At 44.5% G+C, this 26901-nt stretch overlaps 1 protein-coding gene across 3 annotated transcripts in view; it reads left to right on the forward strand.

The window, feature by feature from the left end:
• TP63 (tumor protein p63) overlaps window positions 1-26901 on the forward strand; it is a 106596-nt gene that overhangs the window by 35440 nt on the left and 44255 nt on the right. For 2 of the 3 annotated variants that reach the window (XM_010573065.1, XM_010573067.1), the window contains one exon: window positions 20683-20937. In XM_010573065.1, coding sequence (XP_010571367.1) covers window positions 20683-20937 — 255 coding nt within the window. Of the gene's footprint in view, window positions 1-1185; window positions 1228-20682; window positions 20938-26901 lie in introns of those variants that run through there. The other variant, XM_010573066.1, reaches the window with a different exon arrangement.

Raw genomic sequence — 26901 nt, forward strand, 5'->3', positions numbered from 1 at the left:
GGGGGGCGGCCGGTGCCGGCGCAGCGCAGGCCTCAGGCGGCCGGCAACGCTCCGGGGGGCTCCGCTCGGGACCCCGGGATGGGACGGGGGGTGTCTGTGCCTTCGGAGCAAAGTCACGGTGGGGCCGTTCTGCTGGGCCAGTCTGCGTGCTCTGCTCTCCCACGGACCGAGTCTCCGCAACACGCTTTTCCCGTCTCTTCAAAAGCTTTAGTTTGCTGTGGGCACAGTGTCCAGGTGGTTTTTACTGAGCGGCACCCAACAGCTTCTCCCATACATTACCTCAAAATCATGAGTCCCTTTGGAGGAGTTGCTTTTTTAATTTTTTTTTAACATTTTCTGTTTTAAGCGATATTATTTTAAGGCTTATTACTGTGGCATGAATTAGAAGCAATTGCAAAGGGAAAAAAAAATGCAGCTGGAGTAATGTCCTGCGAATGCAGGACCTGTTGGCTGTGAGCGTGGATGAGAGTACACAGATGACAGAGAATGTAGCCGGATTACGGTGCATGAACAGTGATTGCTTCTCAGAAAGCTCCTTGCGGGTTTTGTCCCAAACCTGCATGCTGCAGCAGCCAGAGGCTCGGCTGTGTTACGGCACCGCCAGTCTAGAGCGTTGCATCTCGATCCCTTCCCAAACATTTTGGGCTTTTGTAGCAGCAAAGCCCGTGCCTGAAAAAAACCCTGGAGTCTTCTCAGAAAATAAATAAATAGGAGAAGTTTCTTGGAGCAGCTCCTTTAGAGTAACTCCATGGCTGTCTTTTGAGTTCCCAAAGTTGTAGGAAAGTGACAGGGGAAAGTTATAGTTTCCTTTCTTTTCTTTCTCTCTTTTTTTTTTTTTTTTTTTGTCATTTCCCCCCCTTCCCTTCCCTTTGCTTTTTAGAGATTGGTGATAAGGAATTCTAACTACTTAATGAGCTGGGAGAGGCCTCTCTCCATTGGAGTGGAGGACTCCAGGTGGCACTTTGACAGATTGGACAGGTAAGGCAGGAGAGCCCCACCTCCTCCTCCTTGCCTATAGTTAGGTATATAAGGGAAACTTCAATTATGCAGAAAGGCACACTCCGAGTCCTGTTATCTTCCAAGTAGCATCACATATTTTTAGGGTCTTCTAGGGGGTGGGAGGTGTTTGTCAAAATCCTGGAGCCAGAAGAAAGAACAGCAGCATTGATCAATTTGACTGCTAACATGTTGTACCTGGAAAACAATGCCCAGTCCCAGTATAGCGAGGTAAGGATTCTAGGTTTGAGCTATGATATCTTTTAATATATTTTTATTTTTAGTGAATGCGTGTGATTTCTTCACCCCTGTAGTCCTGAAGTTAGGTGTGGAATATGCACTTGTTTTTTGAAACTTTTGCACTTTATAATGGGGAGTGGAGTTTGCTGGGCTAAATATCTGAATGAGAGTGAACTTTGAGTCTTTACATTTGGGACAGTGAATTTGTTTTGGGACCCTTGATCAGCCAAACATAATTTTCTTTCATCGGAGAAGGAAGGCAAAGCCATTGCTTACTGTGGGCAATGCATACAGATTGCGTTCCTGGAGCAGTCCGAACCGTATCTGTGTTGACTGCATTATAACACATGTACTGGTCTTTATTGCCAAAATTGCTGCTCGTTGTTAAAAGTGGACGGTATCTAGGAAATAACCAAAAATGCATTATAAACCCCTTCTTAGGTTACATTTTGGAGTAAAACTATATGCAAACAAAGGTTCTCTGCTGCAAATGTTGCATTAGCGTCCACACCAATAACTCTTTTACTTAGTGCTGTTAATACCTTGCCTCGTGATTTGCAGCAGCAACAAGATATTTTATACAGGGTGGTTGTCTAAACATATTATATGAGGATGAACCTGAGTACAATGGATGCGTTTTGCTTTCTACAGCCCTTTGTACCGCATGGGTGCAAACTTCAGATGCAGCTTTGATTTTTTTTCTTTTTTTTTTTCTTTAATTGCTTTTAACCAGCTGGGTTGATGCTTTGTAAGGTGGCAGTGGAGAGAATTGCCACACGCTGTGCAAGTCTTTGAGGAAGTTACCTGGGGTTGAGGGAGATCTAACGACAATATTGGTTTACATTCCAGCGGAGACAGCAGCTGTGTTGACATTCGTCAGAATGGCAATGCAGCAGAATCTCCTCTGTCTGTATGTGTGAGTGTGCACGCGTGTGTGTATTCCTGGTGAAAATGCTTCAAGTGCAGGGCACGGGGTATGAGACCTGAAGCAGACAGAAGCTCAGCCACTTGGAAAAGAAAACAAAATAGGAATTGCAAGAGTAAGAGGGCAGCTAGGAGATGTGATAGTTGGTGAGGAAAAGCCTGTTAAAAGTACGCTTGGGGTTTGCACGCCTGGGATGGCAGGTTCGCAACTCAGGGAGAGCGAGGGGTAAACTGAAACCGGCGTGTTTTCTCCGTCCCCCCTTCTGCAGGGAGTGCAAGCACCCAGCGTGCGCGTGGTTCCTAGCTGCTGCTGCCGCCGTGCAGAAGACCTGAATTGTGTGACTCTATTTTTTTTCCTAGGTTAATTATAAACTCTTAAATGTGGAGAGAGCACTTCTTGGAGTGTTTGCTTGGCGTTATTTGTCTGCTGCTATCTGATCAACTTTCGCTGAATAGCAGCGGCAGGGCTGTGGAGTCCCTATGGTTGACTTGCTGGGCTCATCTGTCAGAAGCGATGTGCTCAGGAGCGTTCTTGCTCCGCTTAAATGCCGCTCATCACTGTTGCTGTCAGGGGAGTCGTTTTTTTAAAAGGCTTTAGCTCTGATTTTTTTTATTATTTTTTCCCCCCGCCCCCTCCTTTCCCTCTTGGATTTGAACATGGTGCACTGACTTTGTTCATCCAGCAAAGCATTGTACGCTGGAGAAGGAAAACCCGATTAGCATTGACTTGGCTTTATTTCTGAGGAAGAGCAGCCTTTCTCATGACTTGTCTCAAAAGAGAGGCAGACTTGTTAATGCTCAGTTAAAATATACTGGTAATGATGAACCTCGCCTGTCCTAAGATTGAAAAGAAGATGTAGGCTTTGGCATGGTTTCCTTAAAAAAGAAAAAATATTAAAAAAAAAAAAAAAGCTTTCTGTGGAAATAGAAGTAGCAATTTGTTGCAACTGGTGCTTGCTGGAGTTTAGATTTTAGAGCTGTTGGTGGATTGGGCAGAAGGTAGCCATACCAACTCATGGAAAACTTGGTATAGACTATAGTTTGGGTTTAAAAACAGACAAAAGAACTTACTTAAGGGGGGGAACTCAATTCACACACACACAGAGAAATAAAATTTTAAAAAGGAGAGCAGGGAGTCCCCTCCCACCTAAAGCCCATTTCTCGGCATGCTGTGCCCAGCTGCCCCAGGATGCTCGCTGCCTGCTTGCAGATGCCGAGCTCTGTCCTCCGCACCCGCCGGTGGTGCGGCACATTCCACCCCGCAGCCTGGGAACCGGCCCTTGGGCAAGCCCCGGCGCAGACTGCATGGCCAGGGCGGTGAGCTCACACCATCGCCCATGGCCGTATGGCGCCCATGCCCGCAAGCGCCGTGCCAAATGCCGCAGTGAGATGAGGAGTTCCTCCCAAATGAGCATAATCTGGCTGAGAAAAGCTGGGAAAGGGGAGAAGGGTGTTGAAGTGAATCACAGCCCTGAAAGGCCGGAGGTGGAACCTGCCCCAACCACTTTTCCAGCTTAATCTTAACCAGCATTTGATCTGGGTTGACTATAAGAACGATTAAGCTCTTTGCTGGCAGAGCGCTGGACTTGATGACCCTGGAGATCCATTCCTGTGTGTTTATGAGTAGGAGATGTAAAAAGGAGAGAGACGTCGGGGCGGTTATAATGGGGTGATGAGGCGCTGTTGAACAGGAACCTTTGGATCTCATTGTGTCTTCCTACCTCATCTCCACATCTGGAATTTGAGGTGTTATGCACAAATGTTTGCGGGGGAGCATGCACAAAATTGGGTGTGAAGAGAGTATCTGCAAGTTTGTCCAGTCTTGTCCAAGTTTCCTGGGTGCTGGGAGGGGAGGATGAGAGCGATAGAGATTCCCTTTGGGGACTCTGGATTCTTCTGCCGTTTGGCTGAGATGATGATGCAGAGTTTGGAGTGTGCTAAAATCAAATTAAAGCATTGCCAAAAGAATAAACACATCTTGTTCAAACAGTGATAAGAAATATGTGCTGTGACTTTTGATTATATCCTTCAGTCTTCCTAAAGATCTTCCTGCTCTTTGTGGGAGAGACACAAATTAAAGAATCTCTTTCTGTTAAGATTTTTATCATAGTTTTGGGAGGGGGGTGGGGGGAAACTAGTTTTATACTACAACTTCTTGTGCTCTGCTTTATGGCTCTTTGGCAACACTCCTTCTTACTGGAAATTAAGAAAAACTGTGTACAGATTGCTGCAAATATCTTTGGGGTTAGGATAGCCTGTTCAGAGGGTGCATTTTTGGTTTTGCTTTTCTCTTCCCTCATAGCTTTTTAAATAATAATTCAGATGTATCTGTCTGAGCTGCGATGCCCTGGATGCGAGTCCTTCCTCTTTGCAGGAGCAGACATGTGGGTCTCTGGGGCGGTCTGGAAGGATGTCCTGAGGGAGCTGGACCTCCTCAGTGAGAGGAATATTTCTTGCACCTATGTGGGACATTGGTTCAGCAAACAGTTTAAGGTTAAGGAATCTGGGAATTGAGCTGTAGCTCATTTTTGAGCATCAGCTTCATTAGTGTGTAGCAAAAGTGTGACTGGGATTTATTATCCTTGCTATCAGCCTGGATTTGGTTGTGAAGCACCAAAGAAGACAAAGCCATGGCCCCTTTGGTGCTGCTTTCTTTAGCTGGTTTTGCCACATGGCAGAGGTCACCCCGACTGCGTTCAGGAAAGGTTCTTCCCCTCCTGCAGCCCCTTCTCTGTGGCCCTTGGCCAAGCCTGGGGCGAAGGAAGCGCTCTCTGAGGGACACTGCCTGGTCACTGCCCCGGACAGCAGCTCGTCTTCTCCCTTCCTCCAGTCTGGAGGTACCAGGGAGAAAGGCTCATCTGTGCAGCACCCCCACATCTTGTCCTACCCCAAGGTGAAAGCACTTGGAGAGATGCTATATGAAGCCTAATGAGTTTCTCAAGGAAGGTTTTGGCTAAACCTGACCCTCTCTCCTGGTGCTTCCTCCTCCTATTTGTGATGATTGGGGTTCTGCTGACTCCAAGTAGATGAACAACTCCCAGTCCCTAGGAGGAAACTTCTCCCTGAGCTGTGCAGGGCTCAGGTATGAGCGCTGTGCCTTTCAGTGGCCTCTCTTTATTGAAATGTTATCAACACGCCACATATTTGGGAACAGTCTCTCGTTAGGAGCAAGAAATAGGGAGATGCATTGGGGGTTGTGCTCCTTGACAGTATCCAGCTGCAGTTCCAGCTTTGTTTTTGCTGTAATTGCACTTAAGGGACTAAAGTTTTTCGTTATGTGACATCTTCTGTCCAGGCTTGTGAGGCACATGTCTTATCCTTGCACTGCAAAGGTCTTCTGCAAGGATGTAGAGGCCCTGTACAACCAGGTACCTTTTCCTCAGAGGTTTTAAATCTGTAGTCCAGTTGCAAAGGTTTAACCTGAAATAGCAAAGCTTAAGTTTAGATATGCCTGTATCTTTTGTTTGGAGAGACTAATTGGATACTACCACCCTGTTTGTGTCTGCCAATGAAGAGACTGAAGTAGCCTAGAGAGATGGGCAGTGGGGAGCTGAGACCTGCCTCTTGCTGTGTGTTCCCATCTCTTTCCCAGCTGAAACAAGAGGAGCACTCTGGGGGAGAAAGACAGGGAAAGGCAAGAGTTGAGAGTGTTTCCAGCAAGGGTCCAACCACTTATTGGAGCAGGTTTGTCAAGCCATAATTGGGTACTGAAAAAATTTGGTGATATCAGCCTTGATAGTAGAGGTAGTGTGACCCCCATGCTGAGCAGTGAATTGGGGATGCTACCTGGAGAAATCCTCTCCTTGCTTTAGACAGAGGGGCTGGACCGCAGCAGTCTATGGCTGCGGGTGTAGCCCAGAAAGAAGTGATTGTAACCTGTATGTGGGTGGAAAGAATGAATGAGCGTGTCCTTTAATAGACAAAAATGAAACCTGATGACGTTCCGTCCATCTGCACAGCTTTAACTTCTCAGTGTGTGGCATGCAATGCTTCTGCAGAAATCAGGATAGTTTGGCTGTGTGTAAAGTGTCACTGCTGCTCAGTAACACGTTTGTGCAGTTTGCACAGTAAAGCAATCACACTAGACATCAGACTGGAACCTGCATTGCCATTTTACAATTTTCTGTGCTCAACAGGAGGGTTAATAAGCAATATGAAACTAGGGACAGGGGATCCTCTCAGTTGCTGGAAAATTGCTAGCTTGCTTCATTTGGCAAGAAACTAATACTAGATATTTTCTAGAATGAAGAGGTTTTCACTGTGAGAGATGGAAAAGAGCTGCCATTGCAGTGCAGTGAGGACGTTTTACATCTTGAACCAATGGCTGTAACTGACGATGCATTTTTGTTTGCTCTAAGTTGGCCTCAGTTGAGACAGGATGAAATTATCTATATACTTTCTGTTCAGGATTATTCCTTGGGGAATGCAAGAACTGTTATTTGACTGGTTATTTTTACCAGTCTGATGGTTTGAATCTTCCACAATGTCACCAACACCTGAATTCTCTGATTTCTTCTGACACAAGCCCAGTTATGTTATTGCCTAACTCCCTCAGGAGCTGTTTTTCTTTCTTCTTATTTTGTCTTTTTTAATAACAAAGTAATGGTTTTAAGTCAAGTGAAATTGCTTTGCTTTTCTTTTTTCCTTGTCCCTGAGCATAGAGAAACAACAGAAGGAAGCTTTGTCTGCCTTGTGTGTTTCAACTCATCTGGTGCTACCTTTTGGGTTGTGCCTGCCAAGTTATGCCTAGTGGAAGGGTTTATTTCCAGTCGTGGCTCTGTTTTCTGTGAGACAGAAGCTTCACTAGTTCCGTGAGGAAGACATGGCATCTGCAACAGGAAAGCTGTGGATGTGGGATGTGAGAGGGTGTAAACCGCGTGCTCTGTGCTTTCTTTCCTCTGGAAGTCATTGGCTATAACTAGTGGAGAAACTACTTATTTCATTATCGTGAAGGGCTGAATAAAAGCGGGTGTTGCCTGGCTCAAGGCAAATTTTAAAATCTATTTACAAAATGTTCCCACTGGAAAAAAAAAATCTGGAAACGCTTCAGAAAGGAGCTCTTGCACTGATGGATTTGCGCTAGACACTGTTAAGCCCTGTTATTTTTCTGGCACTGCCTCCAACGCCTCTTGAGAATGTGCAGAGTAGGCAATAAAATGAATGCAACTCTTTTAAAGCAAGGTTGCATAAATCATCAGAAAGGAGAGGAGCTTCTTGTATACCAACAGCAACACTCCACTCCATCCTCTCCAGCAGAGAAGTGAGCTCAAGCTCTTTCTTTGTGCCACTTGGCCTGGATTAGTGTCAAGTCACTTTTGGTATCAAGTGGAATTAAGAGGAAAATAATTTCTCTCTAAGGGTGTTGAAGTTCAACTTTTTTTCACTCACACGTGTTTTCTAGATTCTCTGCTGTCTCGGTGCCATGATTGCCTTACCGTCCCTTGACAACTAACCAAGGCCATGATCTTTAGAGTGATATGTGAGCTCAGCCATGGTTAGGCATGTGGGTGGGTCTCTCTAAGTGAATAAACTTGCTGTTCTTCAAAAACTTCCTGTTTTGTTTTTGTTTCTTCAGTTATAATGTGAAATGATTGCTGAGAAATCTTCCAGTCTTTAGTTCTCCAAATGGAGCTTCCCATCAGAGCTTTGCTGTGCAGGGAGAAGATGCTGTAACTGTCAGAGGGATTAAAGAGCTGCTTTCCAGCAAGGGCAAACCATGGGATAAAACCTTAGTAGAGCAGCCCAGGACAAACAAGAGTTCACAGGTTGTGATTTGACTGCGAGCTATTGAGAAGGAAGTGCAGTGAAACGTAGAGGTGAACATATTATAAACAGACTGGCTCCTGGGGGAGAGTCCCAACTCTCTTCTAAAGTAGAGCCTATGAGAGGTTTTCCAGGTTTGGCTTAGCCGCTTGCAATTACCTTGAGCAAAGAGCAGATAGAGCAGGATGAGATTTCAGATGTTTGGGGTTTTATTTCTATAAGGCTTCTAGTATAAGGAGCAAAATCATTAAGAAATAACTCTTCAGGAAGTCTCAGATGAAACACGTGAAAGCTTTAGTTCCTTGGCATTGGCAAGGTAAACTTGAATCCTCTTTGGCAACTTGAATCTAAACTTGATGATTTTGTTTGAAATTACTGACTGTTGTTATGAGCTCCATGCACAAGCAAGCAACAAAAACATGGGATGTGTGTGGTTGTCGGGATTTTTTTGTTTTGGGGGCTTTTTTTTTTTTTTTTTTAATTTGTACTTGGTTTGAGCGATTTGGGAGTTGATCCAAGAACACTCAATGATATCTTGTATTTTTGAAAATCCCCTGCCACTGCTGTTTCACCTGGAGTCTTAATGGTACAACTAAAGGAGCAGTGTTTTAACCAGGGTGTGCGTTTTAGTATCCAGAATAGATGGCTCGAGGTGTGATGTGTTTCTGGGCCTGTGCTCAGTCGTCCGCTCTGTTTGGAAGTGGACCCAAGTGGCAAGGCTGAACATGCTTGAAAATTAATGCATTGATTGGAGCCCAGCAGCCTCTTGGGATTGATTCCAGAGTTTGGATCCGGATTAAACTTCCCCCCAAGGACTTTGGGAAGTGGTATACAAGGGGACCTGGTGAAATTTGAGATGAGTCCAACTTCCTCAAGATGGCAAGATGATGAATGTTTTTACCAAGGGCAAGAGAGTGGGAGGAAACGCCCAGTTTAGGGAGGGAAGGGGAAATATTTTATGGTGGGGTAGTGTCTGGGAATGAAAGGGATGGATTGTGTCTCGGCAGATATGAATCTTTCAGTTTTAATCCACATCTAGGAAGTAAATACAAAGAATCTTGCCGACTTCTGGGAACGGGGAGAGAGGAGGAGGTGCAGCGCTGAGCTTTTCGGCTGCTGTGGCAGAAATCCCTGTGTTGCAGAGCTGCAGTCCAGCTGCGTAAGGGATCTGATGCACAGGGCTGGTGTGCGATGCCTCGGGAGCGGAGGTGAACAGAACAATAGGAATAGGTGGATGCGCTCTCTGAGCCAGTAGCTTTATAGGACTTAAGCATGCTGCCAACAAAAGTGTCAAGTCAGCAAGTGGATCTCTCTGCTGCATGGGAAATGACTTAAAGTATTTAATCATTTGGCTCGGTGGTTTGGTTTTTGGGGTGGTTTTTTGTTTTGTTTGGTTTGGTTTTTGTTTTTTTTTAAGGTAATGTCGTGACATCTTCGTGCGTCCCAAAATGCTTTTTGGGTGTGTGATTGCTCAAAGAAAAGAATAAAATTCTGACTGACTGCGCTGTAAAATTTGGATTCTGCAGATTTAAGTTGTGTTTCTGAGATCCTTAGTAGCCTCTGCAAGCCTTTATTGTGATTTCTCACTGCTGCAGTTTTACTCTGCATTTTATCCATAGCATAAGAATTGAATCCCTCAGGAGTGCTGGTGTGGTTGACTAGAACTAAATAGATGAGTGAATTACCCTTCACCCTCTTTCTGCAGCAGATAAGCGTGCAAAAAGTTCTTAAAAAGGAAACTAGAACATACACTGGCTAGGTGTGATCTAGTATTTTGCAAATGGGAAACTACTGCTTGAATACTAAGGTGGGAAAGCTGTTGAGATGAACCTTTCAGTCCACTGTGCTGTGTGTCTGAAAGGAACTGTAAATGTTCAAGTTGGTAGGGGTAGGGAGTTCAATGTGGTATTGGGAGGTACGTTGTTACCCCCAAAATCTGGAAGGAACCCCTTTCTGTCTTCAGTTATTAAAATCACATGCAGTCAGGGTAACTGTAAGGGCAAATGACTAGAAATTCCTTAGAGTTAGCTTAGCTAACTTGTTTATTACAAGAAGCAACCACTAAAATTATGGAAGGTCTGTTAAGCAGAAAGTGTTCCTGTCTTTCTGTTAATGTGAGCGATTCCATATCAAACAATGAATCTATCAACGTCTCAATTTGGATAGTGAAAGGTTTGACCAGCTGAGTACCTCAAATGTCGCTCTCCGAAGCTGTGCCTTGTGTAAGTGACCACGGATGGCACTATGTGTTTTAGTGTTTGCCGAAGCCAGCAGTGTTGGAGAGGGAGTGAAGTACTGAAAAGTGGGTTTGGTTGGGCTGTTAGACATTGGAGGGCCCATACCAGAAAGCTCTGTGGAAATCCTGGGTGTGCAGAATATGTGATAACATGATTTAAATGGTTGGGGAAAATATTCTTGATGGTTGTAAGGCTGATGGAGTGAAGTCACTGCAGAGGAAGCCCTGCCTTTGCATGCACATTGTGTCCATATACACACACCCCCCCTCCTCTCTCAAAGACCAGCTTCTGGGTCTGATGTATGCACAGCCTGGCATCTTTGGAAAACACCATATAAAACTCCTGCTCACCTTTTAGGAGTGGCTTGCAGCGGTGATGTGAAGCTGTATTTCTGACGTGTGCCACAGCGGGAGGGTGGTTAGGGTGGTCTTCCCAGCTTTGTGCTGTACTGAACCCCAACAGATCCCTGGGTGCAGGCAACATCAGCTTGGTGCAGGTCAGGAGCTGCTTTAATATACAAAATAAAGTGTTGGAAGGCAAAGCCCTGCCTCCTTTTGTTCTCTGTAGTTAGGGCATAATCAGAATTTGGCTGACAGTCCTCTTGACTCCCTACTCAATCTTGAAAGCTTCTCAGTCTGCTGTTTGGTGTCTCAGGCTTTTGAGAACATCATCCAGGAATTTTCTTGCTTAATTTGGACGGATGAAATGGCCAAATACAATAGAAAATCCAGGAGATCTTCCTTTTAATGTATAGGGACTCTCGTGCTGCAGTGTAACCCTTTTCCTTTGCTTGCTCTAACGTGTTTTAATTTGCCCTTTGCCCTCCTATAACTCTTCTTATGAATTCTTATATTCCATAGTTGCACCATGCTTCAAAGAGTAGGTGTGGGGGGTTTATGTGTGTGGCTTCTTTTTTCTTTTTCTTTTCTTTTTTTTTTTCTGGTGTGTAACTGCTTGACTTATTTAACTTGCAGATGATCTGAATTTCTTGTTCTGACTAAGATGCTACCTAACTAGAGTATTTTACCTCCATGTCTGAAAGCTGGTGTATTCTGATTTTGTTGAGCATAATGATGAATTTGGGAGCTAACTTCAACTCCTGGTGCTATTCTGACCTTGATTATTCATTGTCCTTGTGCCCTATGGCCATACTTTGGTGGTTACAGTGTCTGCAGCCTTTCACTGTGGATGACACACAGATATCCTGTCCAGCCTAATGCTGCCCTCTCAACACAATAAAATGCTGCATGTCTGAAACTACTGATAACCATCGATGGTTACCGTCCAGTAAAGAGTTCAAGAAACAAGGCAGCTTTAATCAACTACTGGAGTTTTCCTTTCCAGTTCCTGCTTCTTCCCACATCCCCCTTTGTATTTTAATTGTTTCCTCTTGTACTTAAAGATTTTTTTTATTTTTTTTTTAATCCATCCTTTCAATATTGCTGTACAAACTCGGCACACAGGATTTCTGGGCACCTAGCTGAGCTGTGATCCTACAGTTCTTCTCAAACACTGAAATCAGGCAAAAATACCTTGCTGAAATCTTGCAGTCTTTTTCTGGTTTTTCTGATGTAGGTCTTTGTCTTCAGTTATGTTTACATCTCTTGGGAGCATGAGGGGGTGCCTTTCCAAATTGTCTGTACTTTATGGCTCTTCAGATCTTTGTTGACATTGTTTTGTCCAGCTGGTAATAGGAGAACATAGGAAAATCTTGGCCTCCGTTTTAGTTTTAGGAAGCTGAGTGTTTGGGTTATTAATCAATTTGCTTTAAGATCATGGAGTTCTGATGTCTCATGGTTTCTTGCATCTCATAGAGGTGATATTGTATGATTTTCTTTTTTTTTTTTTCCCCTCCTCTCTTTTTGTTTATATGTTTTCCAATTGCATGTCAAATAATTGCTGTGCACAAGCTCAGAGTAAAGAAATGACTGTGTGCAGGGGCGTGGATCTTGGACTTTTCCTGGTTTAAACTGTCTGAATTTTCAAAATAACTAAGCGTAGCCTAGATATTCTAATGAAAGCCTGCATAAAATGGTCTGACTTTCAGAAATGAAGTTGTTCTATGCAAGAAGAATTTTTTTCAAGAGCCCAATTCAGAATTTTATTTTTTTCTTAAAGCCTAAAATACAGCTCTAGGGAAGTCAGTGATATTATTTTTATATGCATTGGAAAATACTTAGAAATACTTACACAGTGTAGGATGTCCAGACTTAATATTTGTGTGAAGTGGGATGCACTGTCATTCTGATAATCCTCGAATTAGACAAGCTCTTTTAGATGAACCTGTGGCAGGTGGTAGGAGTCAGGAATTACAGGCATTCCTGCTTTGGGCTGTGCTTGTTTTAAAAGGCACCCTGCTTCTGGCTGAAAAATACTTCTTGCTGAGTTAAATGAATTTACCAAGGGGCAAAACTCAGTTTAGCTAAAATGGAAAACAATTACAGCTAGGGGGAACAAGATGCCTGCAAAGCTTACAGCCTTTATGGGTGAACAGAAATTTGCCCTCCCATTGCTTTTCACGAATTTGTCTTATTCTTCAAGCCTACAAATACCTGCATATGTGGACTTTAAAGTTCTGCTGAGTTCAACAGTGAAAACACATGGGCTGCAGCCTTACTGGGTATGGCTCTTAAAATTGTGTTGCTTGTGTAAACCTAAAGGGTGTAGATGTGGCATGAAGTACAGACTGGACTAGCTAATCCCAGTGAAAATCACCCAGACTTCCCCCCTTCCCCCCGCTATACAAACCATAGCATTTTTCAAGTGTAATGGTGTATGTTGGCAAATTACTGCTGTGCCCTGATTTCTCCTGTTTAGCATACTTAGTGTGCTGTCTACCAAGCTGGCTGTGGCCAAAGGGCTGATTGGCAACCGCTGGAAGGGAAGGGATGCTGTGTTAAGTAGGCAGAGCAGGCAATTTTTTAAGCTTGCATATCTCAACTTTAAACATGGTGGCATGATTTCAGTTTGTCACTTATGTTGGTCTTCGGTTGTTGGGTGGTTTTTTTTGGGGGGGGGGGAAGTTGTTGTTTTGTTTCTCTCTACTTTTTTTTTCTTCTTTTTTTTTTCTTTTTTTTCCCCTCTTTTCCCCAGCTGGGGTTATCTTACTACTTCACATGCAATACCTGTGCAGGATAATTGTGGAGAGAGAGAGAAAGATACACTTTTTTTTTTTTTTTAACAGGATGCTCACCCCCTTTGGAAGAAGAATATTTTTTTCTTTATTGTTCTTGAATTTAGTTTCTAAAAATTACTGTGCTTGTGCTTATTGCATAGCGCTGTAGATCTCAGATAGTTCCCCTTCTAAATAATACAGGAGACAGTATGCAGAAATATTTGTGCTCCCTGCTTACAGGTGGGATTGAGCTGAGGAGACATTGCCTGTTTGGTTATGCTGCAGCAGGTCTAATAACCAGAACAGGATTATTGACTCCAGGGCCTCTTCTAGTCCAACGCACTCCATCACGCTGGGAACCTGCAATGCTACTGGGATGTGAAATAGTCTTCTCTTTTCCTGGAAAAAGCAATGACCCAACAGTAAGATTACTCTAATCAGATTGATTTGTTATAGTATTAAAAGCCGTGACACATCGTAATCAGAGTTTAGGAGCTGTACTGCCTGGGAACCTATCTTGGTAATTGTTGATATCTTTTGCTCAACCAAAGTTATTTGCTCCCTCGCTCTTCACATTGAGTATATAGCGCACACTATCATTTTATCTGTGGGCTTCCGAGTGTTTGAGGTATTTAGCTGCATAGTAGCTCTGGGGGAAAACCTCTTCAAAATAGACCCATGGGATTTGTTTCCATTTTAGAAATGGAGCTGGGGGGAGCGCAGAGGCTGTGAGACCTGCTGCCAGCACCCCGGCTCTCTGTGGAGACCTGGGCCTGAGCTGGTGTTGAAATGACTGTACACATCTTCCCCCCATGGCTTGGAGGGGACCAGAGTGATGTCCAAGCTGAGCTTGTTCCTTCTGAAAGGAGTGCAGTCCAGATGTAAGTGAGCCGAGTGGAAAGTCTGACGCATAAAGAAGTTTTTCAGTCTTTTTTTTTTTTTTTTATGAGAAAAGAGGCTAGAGATGCAAACCAAATCACACCTTTCAATGCGATGAGTGAGTTAGATATCTCTTTCGGCTTCAGTCCTGATCTTAGCTGAGGGGCATGGGTGGAGCCCTTTATTGCTTGGCACTTCTTTGTAATGGCACAAGCGGTGCGCCTACATGGGGTATTGTATCAGCCGCCTTCTGAGCAACTGGTGAAGCTGTGCCGCCTTGCAGTCAGCAATATCTTGATTAATAATTATGATAGAAACAGTTCTGTTGAACTTAAGTGCTTTATTTCCACCTACTAAAATACTTTGCTAGGAAGGTTTGAAAAAATAGGTTGATTTAAACCTCTCTTGATACATTTGAGGTGTCTGTCTGCTGATTTGGATAGGCATCGAGCACTCTGGAAAACATTTATCTTGATGCTCTTGAGAGCTGTTCTCCACCAGGAATCTGAATCTTTACCTGGTCCAGCACTGAAATATTGCTGTAAGCTGCTTCCTACTAGTCCTGCAACTGTTAGCCCTGGTGCATTAGTTGTGGTGCAGTTAAGGGCAAAGCGCAGAATTAGCAAAGTGCCTTGCAAAATCTTGTTGCTAGTAAAATACCACAGTTGTTAGTTTCGTCCTCTCATATCTTTGGAGAGTAAGCACCAGTGGTGGTATTTTGCAAGGCTTTTTGAGTAGCTGGACAATGCTCTTGAGCTGCATGGATCCAGCGGTGAAAATTAAAATTTTGTCGGTACATGTGCACGACATAAATGCATGCTCTTTTGGAGATACAGAGAAGGGTTTTGATAGGGGTGGAGGCATCTAGGTGTTCTACACCTGAAGATGGTGACTTTTGCTTTATTTTCTCAAGTGGAGCAACTCGCAAAACTTTCTCTGAAAGGTTGATAACTGGGTAGTTAATAGCTGGAGCTGTGTATTTTAGGGGATTTTTTGCATGGAAGTCCCCTTGAGAACTTCTATTCACTTGCATTACTTCATGCCTTCATAGTGGGGGTCTCTCTGCAGATCTATCTCATAACCTTATCAATTCACATGATGGGCTTAAAAGCAGGCTGTGGCCAAAGAACTGGGGGTGGGTTCTTGCTGCAAGACAGGGTGAGATTGGCCCCAGTTTGAGTGGACTGGGGAATCTTCCCCAGCGCATCAGCTCTGCCGTGTGTGGTGGAGCATTTGCATTGCCCTCTTGTGGCAAGGGCCCCGGAGCCTCTGGAGTCAGGAGGCTTTCTGCCTTACCTTCTCTGCAGCATTCGTTGGGGAGATCTGTCCTCCTGGCAGCAGAACCATGATTAAACAATTCCGCAGTTTTCAGTCTGGTTTTTAATTTGGCAGCCTCTCCAGCGAAACCATGGCTCTCCTAATCTAGAAGCGTGAGTTAGCGTGAGAACCTGAAAGTGAAGCTGATGGGATGTAGGCAGCAAAACTGATAGTTCACGATAGTTATTGAAACGATGTTCCAAAATACATAGTCTAAGATCTAATTGTAGTTCTCTAATTATTTGCAGTTAAACTCGCCTGAAGGTTTTTGCAATGCCCTAGCGATATTAATAGTTTCAGAAACTTGATGGAGGGAACAAAATAGAGAACAAAGGCACTGAAAATTAGATAATCCCTTCTTTCAGCTTTGCATGCATTTCTCTTCTTTCCACCAAATAGCATTCTCCTGCCAGGAATCGGTGGTGGTACTACATCCTGCAGTTGTTTAAACCAGCCCAGCAGCAAAACATGAGCATGTGCTAAATTCTGGGCTACCAACCTGGCAAGAATTAATTTCTGCATTAAATGCTGTTGTGTTCCTCTCCGTAAATGGTGAAAGGAGGCTGTGTGTGTGCAAACACACACCCTGCAGACCCCTCCCGCAGGACGATGCCTTGCGGCTGTGTCCGCAGCCCCTTGCTCTCTTTGTTCTCGCCATCCGCAGCGTGGCTGGGCCGAAGGGGTTTTATTGTGGCGGTGGGTGAATTCCTGCGTGCGCCTTCCCCGGGCCTGCTGCCCCTCTAATTGTTGTGTTGTCAGAAGGCGTGTGCCTCCGAAAGCCTTATCTGATTCCTCCAAAAGCCTTGCAAGCAATTCAGATGTTGACCCCTTGAGCACAAACAACTCTCTGCCTGCCTTGCGGCATAGCTGCGAGAGATTTAGTGCTTGTATATATGTGTGTGTGCACAAACCCGGCGGCCGGCTTTGTCATCGGGGATGGAGCACCTGCCTGGGGAGGGGAGCAAGGGGCCAGGGAAGGTGAAAGGCTGGTGGGACTCGGAGGGGGAGAAGGTTTGTCCAACAGCTGCTTGTGTCAGCACGAGGATAAGTGCAAGGAGATTAATAGTTATTTAAAGAGCAAATGGGGACATGGCATTCGGCAGTGGCATGTGAGTGTATAAATGTGGTGGAATGGCTGCTCCGCTGGTAACATTTAGACAGATGGTCCCTGGACTGAAAGGAATGAAAAGGATCTTTGATTCTCTTAAGGATATCTTAAATTTTAATGAAGAACTTTCTTTTTCTTTTTCCTTTTTTTTTTTTTTTTTCTAATTGACTTCCAGGCAGCACTTTCAACATTTCCAGACTGTGCTTTCTTATTAACGCCAACTGCCCGTTTGGCCATCTTTCTCCATCATCTTAAGTAGCCTGGGATTAGAGGGAAAAGTTTTTAAGTGAAAGCTGAAACACTCTTGTTTTGCTGTCTGTATGTCTGAGCTGGTTTAGGAGACTGTTTTCATCACAGACGTCTTTTCATCGTTTGCTGGTTAGGGAGTGTGTCTGATGCTAATCTCCATGAGAAATGAAACAACTGAGTGATACTTCTACATTTTTGAGAACTCTTCAGGTCTTATTAGGGTATTCTGGGGAAGGAGGGAAGGGAGGTTTGTTTTTTGATTAAATACAAAATTATTGAGCAGGAAAAAGGCTGTTCCTGGTGCAGTATGTCAGCATTCTGGCTCTTCCCATACAGAATTAGCCTCGAGGGAAAACATGTACCAAAAGTCCGTTAAATAGGTCTTGGTTGGCTGAATAGCCTGCAGGAGATGAGACATAACTGTCATCTGCATTGCCAAAGCTCTGATCTCCTTTTGGAGAAGAAGAACCAGTCTGGATCGCTTTCTCCTGCGTCAACTATTTAGCATGCTTTGAGTCCAATCGCAGATACTTGCTTGCCCATCTAACAGGGTTCCTGGGAATCTATAACATCCCTGCTGCTATAGATGGGGAAACTGAGGCAGGGAGGGCAAATTACTAACCTGAGGCAACACAGAGTCACTGGTTCACCCAGGATTAGGACTCAATGTGTAATTGCTTTTATTACTCTGCTGCCTGAAGGCCTCAGACAAAACAGAGGCCCATTAAGCAGAGTGCTTTTTACACAGTGAGGAGCAATCCTTGCCCTGCAGACCTTGCTGCCTGAAGTAGGCTGAGGGTGGAGGGGGAGGCGAGGTGGCTTGCCCAAGGACACAGTGTGTCACTGACAGCAAGGGAGGGAAACAGCTCTCCCTTCTCTCCGCAGACCATCCCAGCTCCCAAAATGAGGTTCCCTGGGCTGTTCCCCGCCAGACCTCCTCCTTCCCAGCACAGTTTATAGTAGCAAGCTGATCCACATCTGGAAGGTCCCATGTGCCTCACTGAAGACCCCAGAGCACCAGCCTCACCTTGAGTTTTTAATTAAAACCCCATAAAATATTAGCCTCTTCCAGTGAAACAGGCAGAAACCTAAGGAAGAGCTCTAATTGGTGGTTTAAATTTCTCTACTTGGTCCTCTTGTGGAAGGACAGCTGAGAGCGTAGAGCGTTTGGGTGTAGGGAGGGCACTTCATCCTTGCAAAGGGACCAGCCTGTTTTCCTCCATGGCTGAAATAACTGGCAAAGCTGGATATTAAATGGGTTGTCCAAAGTCCCTGGGGAGCTCAGCACGTAGCTTGTGCCACTCCCTTTTGGGTTCTTGGAGGAGTGACGATGTGTTGCTCGAAGCTTCAGTAGGGCTGGTGGGATTCCCAGTATTGGGAAAGCTTTTTGTTATGGGTCTTGCGGTTGGTGCTCTGACTCAGGAACCTTCGCTTCTTGGCTGATAATACTAAGTTGTCTCTGGAAAAGGAGCAACTGTTGGAAAGAAGAGGGAAGTCAGGAGCAGACTGGCTGAAATACTGAGAGATAAATTAACTTGATGGCTCTGGGTGGGATTGAAGCTATAGGATGTGGAGGAACATGAGGTGCTTGGACCCTTGGATAAAGGGAAGAGCCTGAGTCCCTTCTGCCATGTCAGCAGCTAACAGCAGAACCAAGTGCATTTATTGCTGCGTGTTCCTGGCTGATCCCAGAGCTGTTGGGGATGGGTACCACAAACCTTTTGGATGCTGCTCACCCTAAGCTGGGCACAAACAATGCCATACAAGGATGAGACTATGGGTACCTGGCTGAACCCCCTGTACCGCTTGCCTGCTGCCTTGTCTCCGTGGCCAATGCTGGGTCCTTTGGAGGATTAAAAGAGCAGGGTAGTTGTGTAACTCTTTCCCTGGAGTACTTTTGCAGATTCCAACTGTTTGTGGTTCAGAATTTTAAAATCAAATACGCTTGCCTTGATGGATTTTTCTCCAGCAGAACTTGTCTGATGCCTTTTTGAACATACGTAGGCTTTTAGCATCCGCAGCATTTTGTGGCAGAAAATCCATGTTTATTTGTGGGCTTTGTGAAGAACCACTCTGTGTGTGTTTAAACCAAAATCCTGCTCAAGATGTTTTCTTTTTCCCTGACTCCTCTATTAAGAGAGCATGAAAATTAATCTCCTATTTGCTTTTTTCCACATCATTTGGGAATTTATCCACCGCTGACATACTGAGTGCCACCTCTCTCCTCATTGTCTCTTTTTTTCTAGGCTGAAAAGTTGTCATCTGCTGCCGTATTACAGGAAGGCATTGAAAGGGTTTGCTAATTCTTGTCACCTTTCTCTGAACTTTGTTCCCCTCTTGTCTTTTTGAGGTGGGGGACCAGGGCTACACATACAACTTTTAGGGCATTAGGCATGTGACTTTTCTGCTAACCTCTCCCTAACCTAACCTTTGCCGTTCTGTACTCTGTTCTCTAGCTTTTGTTTCTGATGTCTTCAATTGTTTCGTATGTCACCGTTTAACCCCAGCCACCACCTAAGCACCATGCAGCCACTCACTCACTTCCCCCCCCCCCCCCCCCCCCGGGGGGGGGGGGGGGGCGGGGGGGGGGGGGGGGAACCACTAAAACTCATGGATTGAGATAAGAACAGTTTAATAGGTCAGAAAGAAAGAAAATAATGATGATAATGACAATAATAATAATAAAAGGATTGGAATATACAAAACAAGTGATGCACAATGCAATTGCTCACTGCTTGCTGACAGATGCCCAGTTAGTTCCCAAGCAGCGATCTGTCCCACCTCGGCCAACTCCCCCCAGTTTATATACTACACATGACATCACATGGTATGGAATATCCCTTTCGCTGGTTTTGGTCAGCTGCCCTGGCTGTGTCCCCTCCCAACTTCTTGTGCCCCTCCAGCCTTCTTGCTGGCTGGGCATGAGAAGCGGAAAAATCCTTGACTTCTCAGTATAAACACTACTTAATGCTCTGATGTTTTCAGGTGTTGCTATCAACATTATTCTCATACTAAATCTGAAACATAACACTATAGCAGCTACTAGAAAGAAAATTAACTCTATCCCAACCAAAACTAGGACAGTTGTTTGTACCTGGAAGCTACTTTTGGGGCACAACCGTGTCTGATCACTTAAGTGCTACACACCGTGCAACTGCTGCTTCTTAAGTATGTGAGGATGCCTTCCTTGTTGTGAGTTTTCATGCTACCTGTTGAGACCTTTAATTCCTCTCTACTACTGTCTGTGACCAGTCACTGGGAATTGAGCGCATGGTGCAACATGGTTAAATGCTGTGAACCTTTTCTCCAGTAAGTCACGCTTTAGTGCAGTTACTACCTGAGCTAGAGGTCCCAAATATCACCATGCATAGCAGGATTGGATCCACAAGAAGAGGAGCGGTCGTGTAGAGCGCAAGGCCGTCAGAGACAATGTTTCCTTGTACAGGTTAGAGCCAGTTGCACTGCAATGAACAGTGATTTTTTTACCAGGTTATAGCAGTCCCTCTAAAAAGGGGGGGACTCCAGAAAGACTCTGTCTGGGTGTTGGTAGGGATAGGGAGCCTGTGTTCTCGTGATGGCTTGCTGCCCTGTGAATTGCCTCCTTGTTACATGCAAGCTCTTTTCCCAACTGGGCTACTGACTTACTGTGTGACTGAGAAGCTTTACTCTTCTCTTTCAGTCACCAATGGAAAGAGGGGTATGTTATTTGCAAATCTCCTTCCTCCTGGTGTGCCACGTGTACAGTGGTCCTGAGATTATGCTGTGCATCCTCCATCGTGAAGGCCATGCCGCTGTTAGCCAGCCTGTGCTAGTGCGGCTTCTGTAACGCTCCTGTGCATCTCTTTTGCCTCTAGCCGCAGTACACGAACCTGGGGCTCCTGAACAGCATGGACCAGCAGATCCAGAATGGCTCTTCCTCCACCAGTCCCTACAACACGGAGCATGCGCAGAACAGCGTCACAGCCCCCTCGCCTTATGCCCAGCCCAGCTCGACTTTTGACGCCCTCTCGCCCTCCCCAGCCATCCCTTCCAACACAGACTACCCAGGACCTCACAGCTTCGATGTATCATTTCAGCAGTCTAGCACAGCAAAGTCAGCAACGTGGACGGTAAGGATGCAGCATCATTTTGCTCCTTCTCTGGCTTTGGTCCCAATGCCAGTAGTGACATTATTCATATGATGCATATCCAGGCTTGCGCAAGAATGGAGTGACCCGTGTCCTCTTCAGTGCGTGACATGTCACATAGAAGGGAGAGATCTATCTTGGCTGCTCTGGGAGGGTGTGGCGGGAATTTAACCCTCAATAATATCACTAAATCCCAGGTGCATAAAATGCCTTGCAAAATGACAGTTGCCTAAAGACCATGCGTGATGAAACTGGGTCTCCATTTGGGTCCAGGATGTATGCTGGAGTAAAACACGGGGTGGGCATAAGCATGGCTTCAGTGCTTCCCTTGGCTTTCTTCAGCATCCATGGGTTTGTGTGAGGTTTGGCATGTGGGGCTGTGCCAGCAGGACAGAGGTGGTGCTCCTTGCTCTGAACCATGGAGTGTGGAGCTTTCTCGTTCTCCATGTCCTTCCCCTCTTGCAGCTGGTGTGGGAACCCCAGTGTGTCACCAGCTTGGGTCAGCCCTGCAGTACTTGGATTATTTGTGTGTGTGCGCATGTATATATATATATATATATATTTTTTTTTTTTTACTTAATGCTTTGCTCTTGCTCTCAAAATAGTACCTTTCTTATAAAAAAAAAAAAGTACAGATCTTGAAACGTTCAAGCCAGCTCCACCAAAAATCAAGAGCAGGGCTTCATTGTTCAAGCTCTAGAATCTTTGTAGCCCAGGACACAGTACTGCTGGAGCTGTATGTCCTGTTGTGGTTTAGGGCTCTAGAGTACAGATGTTTGCAGTGGAGAATACTGCTGTCTTAAAGATGTCCAATATTTGCCTTTCTGTCCTTCAGGCACTTGGAGTAGGTGCAGTGAAGAATGGTCTACCCCATGCTACCTGAATAAAAGCAGGGACTCTATTATTATTATTATTAATTATTTTTTAAAAGCAAAAAAATACACTTTTTACAAAAAAGCTAGGAGCAGTTAAATAGCGTGGGCTTTTTTCTTTTTTTTTAATCTGAGGAACTACTTCAATCTCAAATTTAAATATAATCTAGCTGAAGTTGCAACTAACAAACTCCCAGCCACTGCTGCCAGCAAAGCAGCAGAGCTCATGTGCTCCACTCTGGAAAAAGATATCAGATAACAATAAACCACTGTAAGTTTGCATCCTTTATATTTTAAAAGTCTTTTCCAGTAAAACTTGTCTAAAACTGGTAACAATAACTTTGTTCAGAAAATAGTGTTAAATGGGGCTAAAATGCGATAGGTCTGCTCAAGACCAAATCTTTCATTTACTTACATATAAAAGGGTGAAGGATTTTTAAGTGAGGTTGAAATTGCACCTTTTCCTTAGCTTCATTGGGAGTGATGCCCTGCTGTAGTTCATGCTTGTTTTCATGTCCAGGTTTCTCCCCTTACGCTACACGCAGTATTTATTTTCACTTCCCTTTAGGTAAGGAAATCGTTGGTCAGCTCTACTTTCCATTTCTCAGAGCAAGAAAATACTGCCCTTGGATTTTTGCAGGCTGTTCTGGAGAGGGTCCTTTGAAGGAGATATGAAAAGGTGTTCTCTTTTAATACGTATGGTACAAAGAATTATCTACCGCAGCTGCAGGGAACCGGAGCGTTTGATGGTGTCCTTTCAACTATGAAAAGTGGTCTTTTGAAATGAGGTTTGAACGTATGTAGTAGGCTGTTCCAGCAGAGCTGAAGACGAGTGAACTACTCGTGAGCTTAAAGTTAAGGAAGCACTTGAAATGTTTCACTGTAGTGGTAGTGGCTTTCTGGGGTAGAAGTGGAGGCTGAGTTTTAATGTGATTCTGGGTAGTTGTCAAAGATCAGATTCCATGCTGGCTTTAAAAAATAAATAAAATTACTCCTTGGTGACTACAGCCACCAAACGTGTGCAGCCTGAGGGAAGGCACGTTTAGGCTCCCCTTCTTTTCTTTTGCCCTGATGTGGACCACGCTACCAACAGATGAAGGTGTGCTCCCTGTACCTGTTGCATTCTGTCTAGGTATAAGTCCCTGTATTTTACTAAAGGAACAGGGTCCCCAATGGCTCTCTGATCAGGGAGGAGTGAGCGTGGTCCAGGTGTCCCTACGCTGAGACAAGTGACCTAGATTTAGCTGTTCGTGCCGGAGCTGGCAGCATGCTGTGTGTTCACAGTGGATGATGACAGCCTTGCGGTGGTGGCTGGGGACCTTCAATCAATACACCTTTCACAGTAGAGCATCTTTCCATCTTCGGAGCTCTGCCCTTCTGCTAATTAATCCACCAACTCGTTTCACATGGGCTCTTGAGCAGTTGGTAATATGCGTTCGACAGCTTTATCAGTGGGGTGGGTGGGGAAGGACGTGAAGGCTCTCTTTCCCGCTGCCGTCCTGAGAAATGTGGAAACATGCATGAAATGTTGATGAAAGGAGGAGTGATTGCCCCATCCTCTCAGCAAGAGCAAGTTCTCGGAGTTGCTCATCCCCCCCCATGTGACTTCATATGCTTTGATTAATGCCTGTCGTCTTTTTTTTAATGATGGATTAGGAACTTACCCAACTGGAAGAGTTTCTTCCACTTCAGTGACCTATTAAAAGTTTAATTACTTGATGGCCCCACCCTTATTAAGAGTCCAAAACTTGAAAGCCTTGTTTCTTAGTTCTTTTTTTCCCCTCTTGCAGTTCCCCAGGGTAACAGTATTAAGTAAGGAAATCCATTGTATCGCACTTTCCCCTGTTTGGGAGAGGATGAGCCAGACTGACCCACCTTGCCTTGCTGGGAAGGCTCAGTGGTGACTGGCAGGGGATCTGCTGGCTGACAGTGCGCTTCGCTGGAGCTCCTCTGAGCTTCTGGGCTGAGTCATGTCAGATTAGGTCATGGGAGCGAAGGTTGTGGGCTTGGTAAAAGGACTGGGTTATTTCTCTGAAAAGCAAGAGCTTCTTTCATGGGAGGATTAGAGACCTCTGAAGATGCTTCAGATTTCTCAGCTACTTTGTGCGTTTAGCTCCCAATCTGTGTGCTTTAGAGGCAACAATCTGGAATCACGTGTAGATCCCGAGGTTACTTCTGTTGGATGTGGGGGAAAGGAGAGAGGGTACTCGCTGAGGACCTAAATGCTATGTCTCTGAAAACAGCCCTGGAATCATATTTTTTCCTATACCTCCGCCCCCCCCAAGTTCTGCAGACTCTTTCTATGGGGCAGGTTTATTGTCCTAGGACAGTGGGCACTCTTTGCCAAATCAGCAGTGTTTGTACAGGATAGGCTGGAAGGGAGATAAGTGTAACATCAGGATTAATTCTCTGCTCAGGTTTCTGATGGGCCCCTAGTTAAAGGGGGAAAAAAAGAAAAAAAAAAATGGCCAAAACTTGCAGAGAGAAACACTCAGTGCTGCTAGGTGAGAAGGTGATTTCATATCTACAAGCAGTTCACTTCGAAAATATTACAAATTTTCCCTCTGAAGTCTTTCATGACCTTAAGTAGGAATTCCAGTAAAACATGCTGTCTAATCAGGTTAGGTCTTCATTTGTATGCAATGTTGAACTAATTAATGATGACAAATTGAGATTGGATTGCAGAGGACTTTATAAGCATCCTTGATTATTTTTTTTTATTAATGATCTGAGAACGCAGGTAAGAATTATAAGCAGGTTAATCAGTCTTTTCAGAAGGAAAATCTTTAGCAATTGAAACTGTACTGAAGCATTTAAAAACAAAAGCCTTAATAGTCTAAATTGAACAAAGTTTCTCACCTCCATACTCATAATACTAGAAAACCTTCTTGAAAACCACGCTGTGAAGGAACAAGCAGTTATCATTTGTAAAGCTGAGATAGAGAGTAGGTTGTTGAGGTAGAACAAGAAGCCCTATGAATTGGGTGAAGTAAGAACTTATGCAGAACTGTGTCTCACTTATTGTGGGATATTTCCTCTGTGAGAATTCCCATATTCCCATGCCTTGCAATATCTGCTTCTGTTTCTGCAGCAGAAGAAAACAAGGCATTTCAAAAGTGTGCCACCTCAGATTTTTTTTTTCTTTGTGGAAGTTGTGTGCTGATCTTCCCCACCCACTCTGAGTGCAAATAAATAAATAAACAACTGCACTGACTTTCCCCCCCAAAAAAGATTTGGCAATCACCTGTCACTAGCAGAACCTGTTACATGGGGAAGAACATGATTGCAGTAGGAAAGTAAAAATTAAAATTGTATGTCAAGGTAAGTAAAAGTTAACATTACTGCCAAATGCGAGCTATCAAAAAATGAATCGGATCCACCCATCCCCATAAGCAAGATACCACCTTATAAGTCATGAGACTTTTAAAAAAAGACAAACAGGTTCTTCTTATTATCCCCCAGGTTTTTGAGCCTTTAGGGTGCATCTACTAAATCTTTTAAAGCTTTTCTTGGTACTCACGAGGGTTAAGGAAAAAGAAGGCAGAAATTCCTTTAAGTTTTTAAATAAAACCTGAAATTTATTTGCAAATTTTTGATTCTTCTGAAGACAGACACCCAGCCCTGCAAGACTTGCATAATTCAGGTGTTGGCAATACCTGAGTTTAGCAGTTTATTCTCATGCCCTGCAGTAGGTTGGAGCTGAGCTGGGTTGGTCCTTGCAGGGCTCTGTTATGAAATGTGGAGCTCTGCAAAGCTGCAATCTGTGTTCCAGTCAGGCTCACTGGTTCTCCTGTTCTCAATAAACTCAGCTGTACCCACAGCTATCAGAAAATGCTCAGATTTCAGAGTCTTTGCTAGTAAAGCTGGATAACAGCCTGTGCAACATGCATGAAAGCAAGTAAATGGATTGTGCTGGCTGGGGTTAGTGGATTTGGAAAAGCTGCATTTGAAGGAAGGTGAAAGGAATGCACTTAAATTAGTCCACGCGAGCAATAACAGGTTTCTGTGGTTGAGAGTACAGATTCCTTGGCTGGGCTATCTCAGTCTTTTTATTTCAGATTTGATTAATTCCATTTTGTTTTAAATATATTCTGTGTCCTGAACCACCTGGTACAATTGGGAATTTTTTTCCCAATCTCTATAAAATGAATTAGAGGACCATGCACAGGCATAGTGAAGCAGTGAGAGAGCAATTAGATGTGTGCATCGCCTTGACTCAACAGTCCTTAATTATGTGTTCAGTGTTCTCTTAAATAATTGTTTCAATAACACTGCTAACGTCTAGTATTGTCCCAGCTGCTGATTGTCTTTCTGCATCATACATGAAAACTTTTTTTTTAAAGTCTGGTGACTTTCCCAATGAACATACATGTGGAGCTGTGCTAAGTGTTCATGTGAAATCTTAGCTTTGTTATTCCCTGGTGGTGTGTTAGTCCATGCAATTTGAACTTTCCAGTTTTACCCTTTTAACATTATTTTTAAAGCTATCAGGAGAAAGGGAGTGAAGTGGTCTTGTTACAGGATTTTGAATTTTTCTGTCCTCAGAGGCTCCTAGTCAGCAATAACATAGGCCTTAGCCGTTTGCACGGGGCAGCTGAGAAGGGTCCTTCTAAGAGGGTCATTTGTGCGGAGGGCCTGCAGACCTTGTTGAGCACCAAAATTGGATACCTGCTAATCATTTCGTGCTTCTAAGTGTAGGCTTTGCTGGTGATAACTTGCCTTGTTACAGCAGGAGTGAGGAAGGGAAATGATGCCGGTAATCGAAAGGGAGAGAAGCCGTCTGGAAGGAGAAGGCAGTGGAGGAGGAGATGGGGCTGCAGCCTTTGGATGCACATGGTGTAAGGAGAGCTGATGCAATGGTGTGAGCTAAGGGCTTGGCTCTTCACTGATCTCAGCGAAGCAGGAGCTCTTCCATATTTGGGCATTTGTCTCAGGTGAGAAGTGGTTAAGATTTGGCTTCCTCAAGCTCTCTGCAGCCGTGCCTGCCTGAAGAGGCTCTTTCCAGCACACACTGCCTCTTGGCACGGAGCAGGCAGGGCGGGTGTTGATTGCCACCATCGTTCTCGTGCACAGA

This window comes from Haliaeetus leucocephalus, unplaced genomic scaffold (assembly GCF_000737465.1).
Source record: "Haliaeetus leucocephalus isolate CR32 unplaced genomic scaffold, Haliaeetus_leucocephalus-4.0 Scaffold362, whole genome shotgun sequence".
Taxonomy (NCBI): domain Eukaryota; kingdom Metazoa; phylum Chordata; class Aves; order Accipitriformes; family Accipitridae; genus Haliaeetus; species Haliaeetus leucocephalus.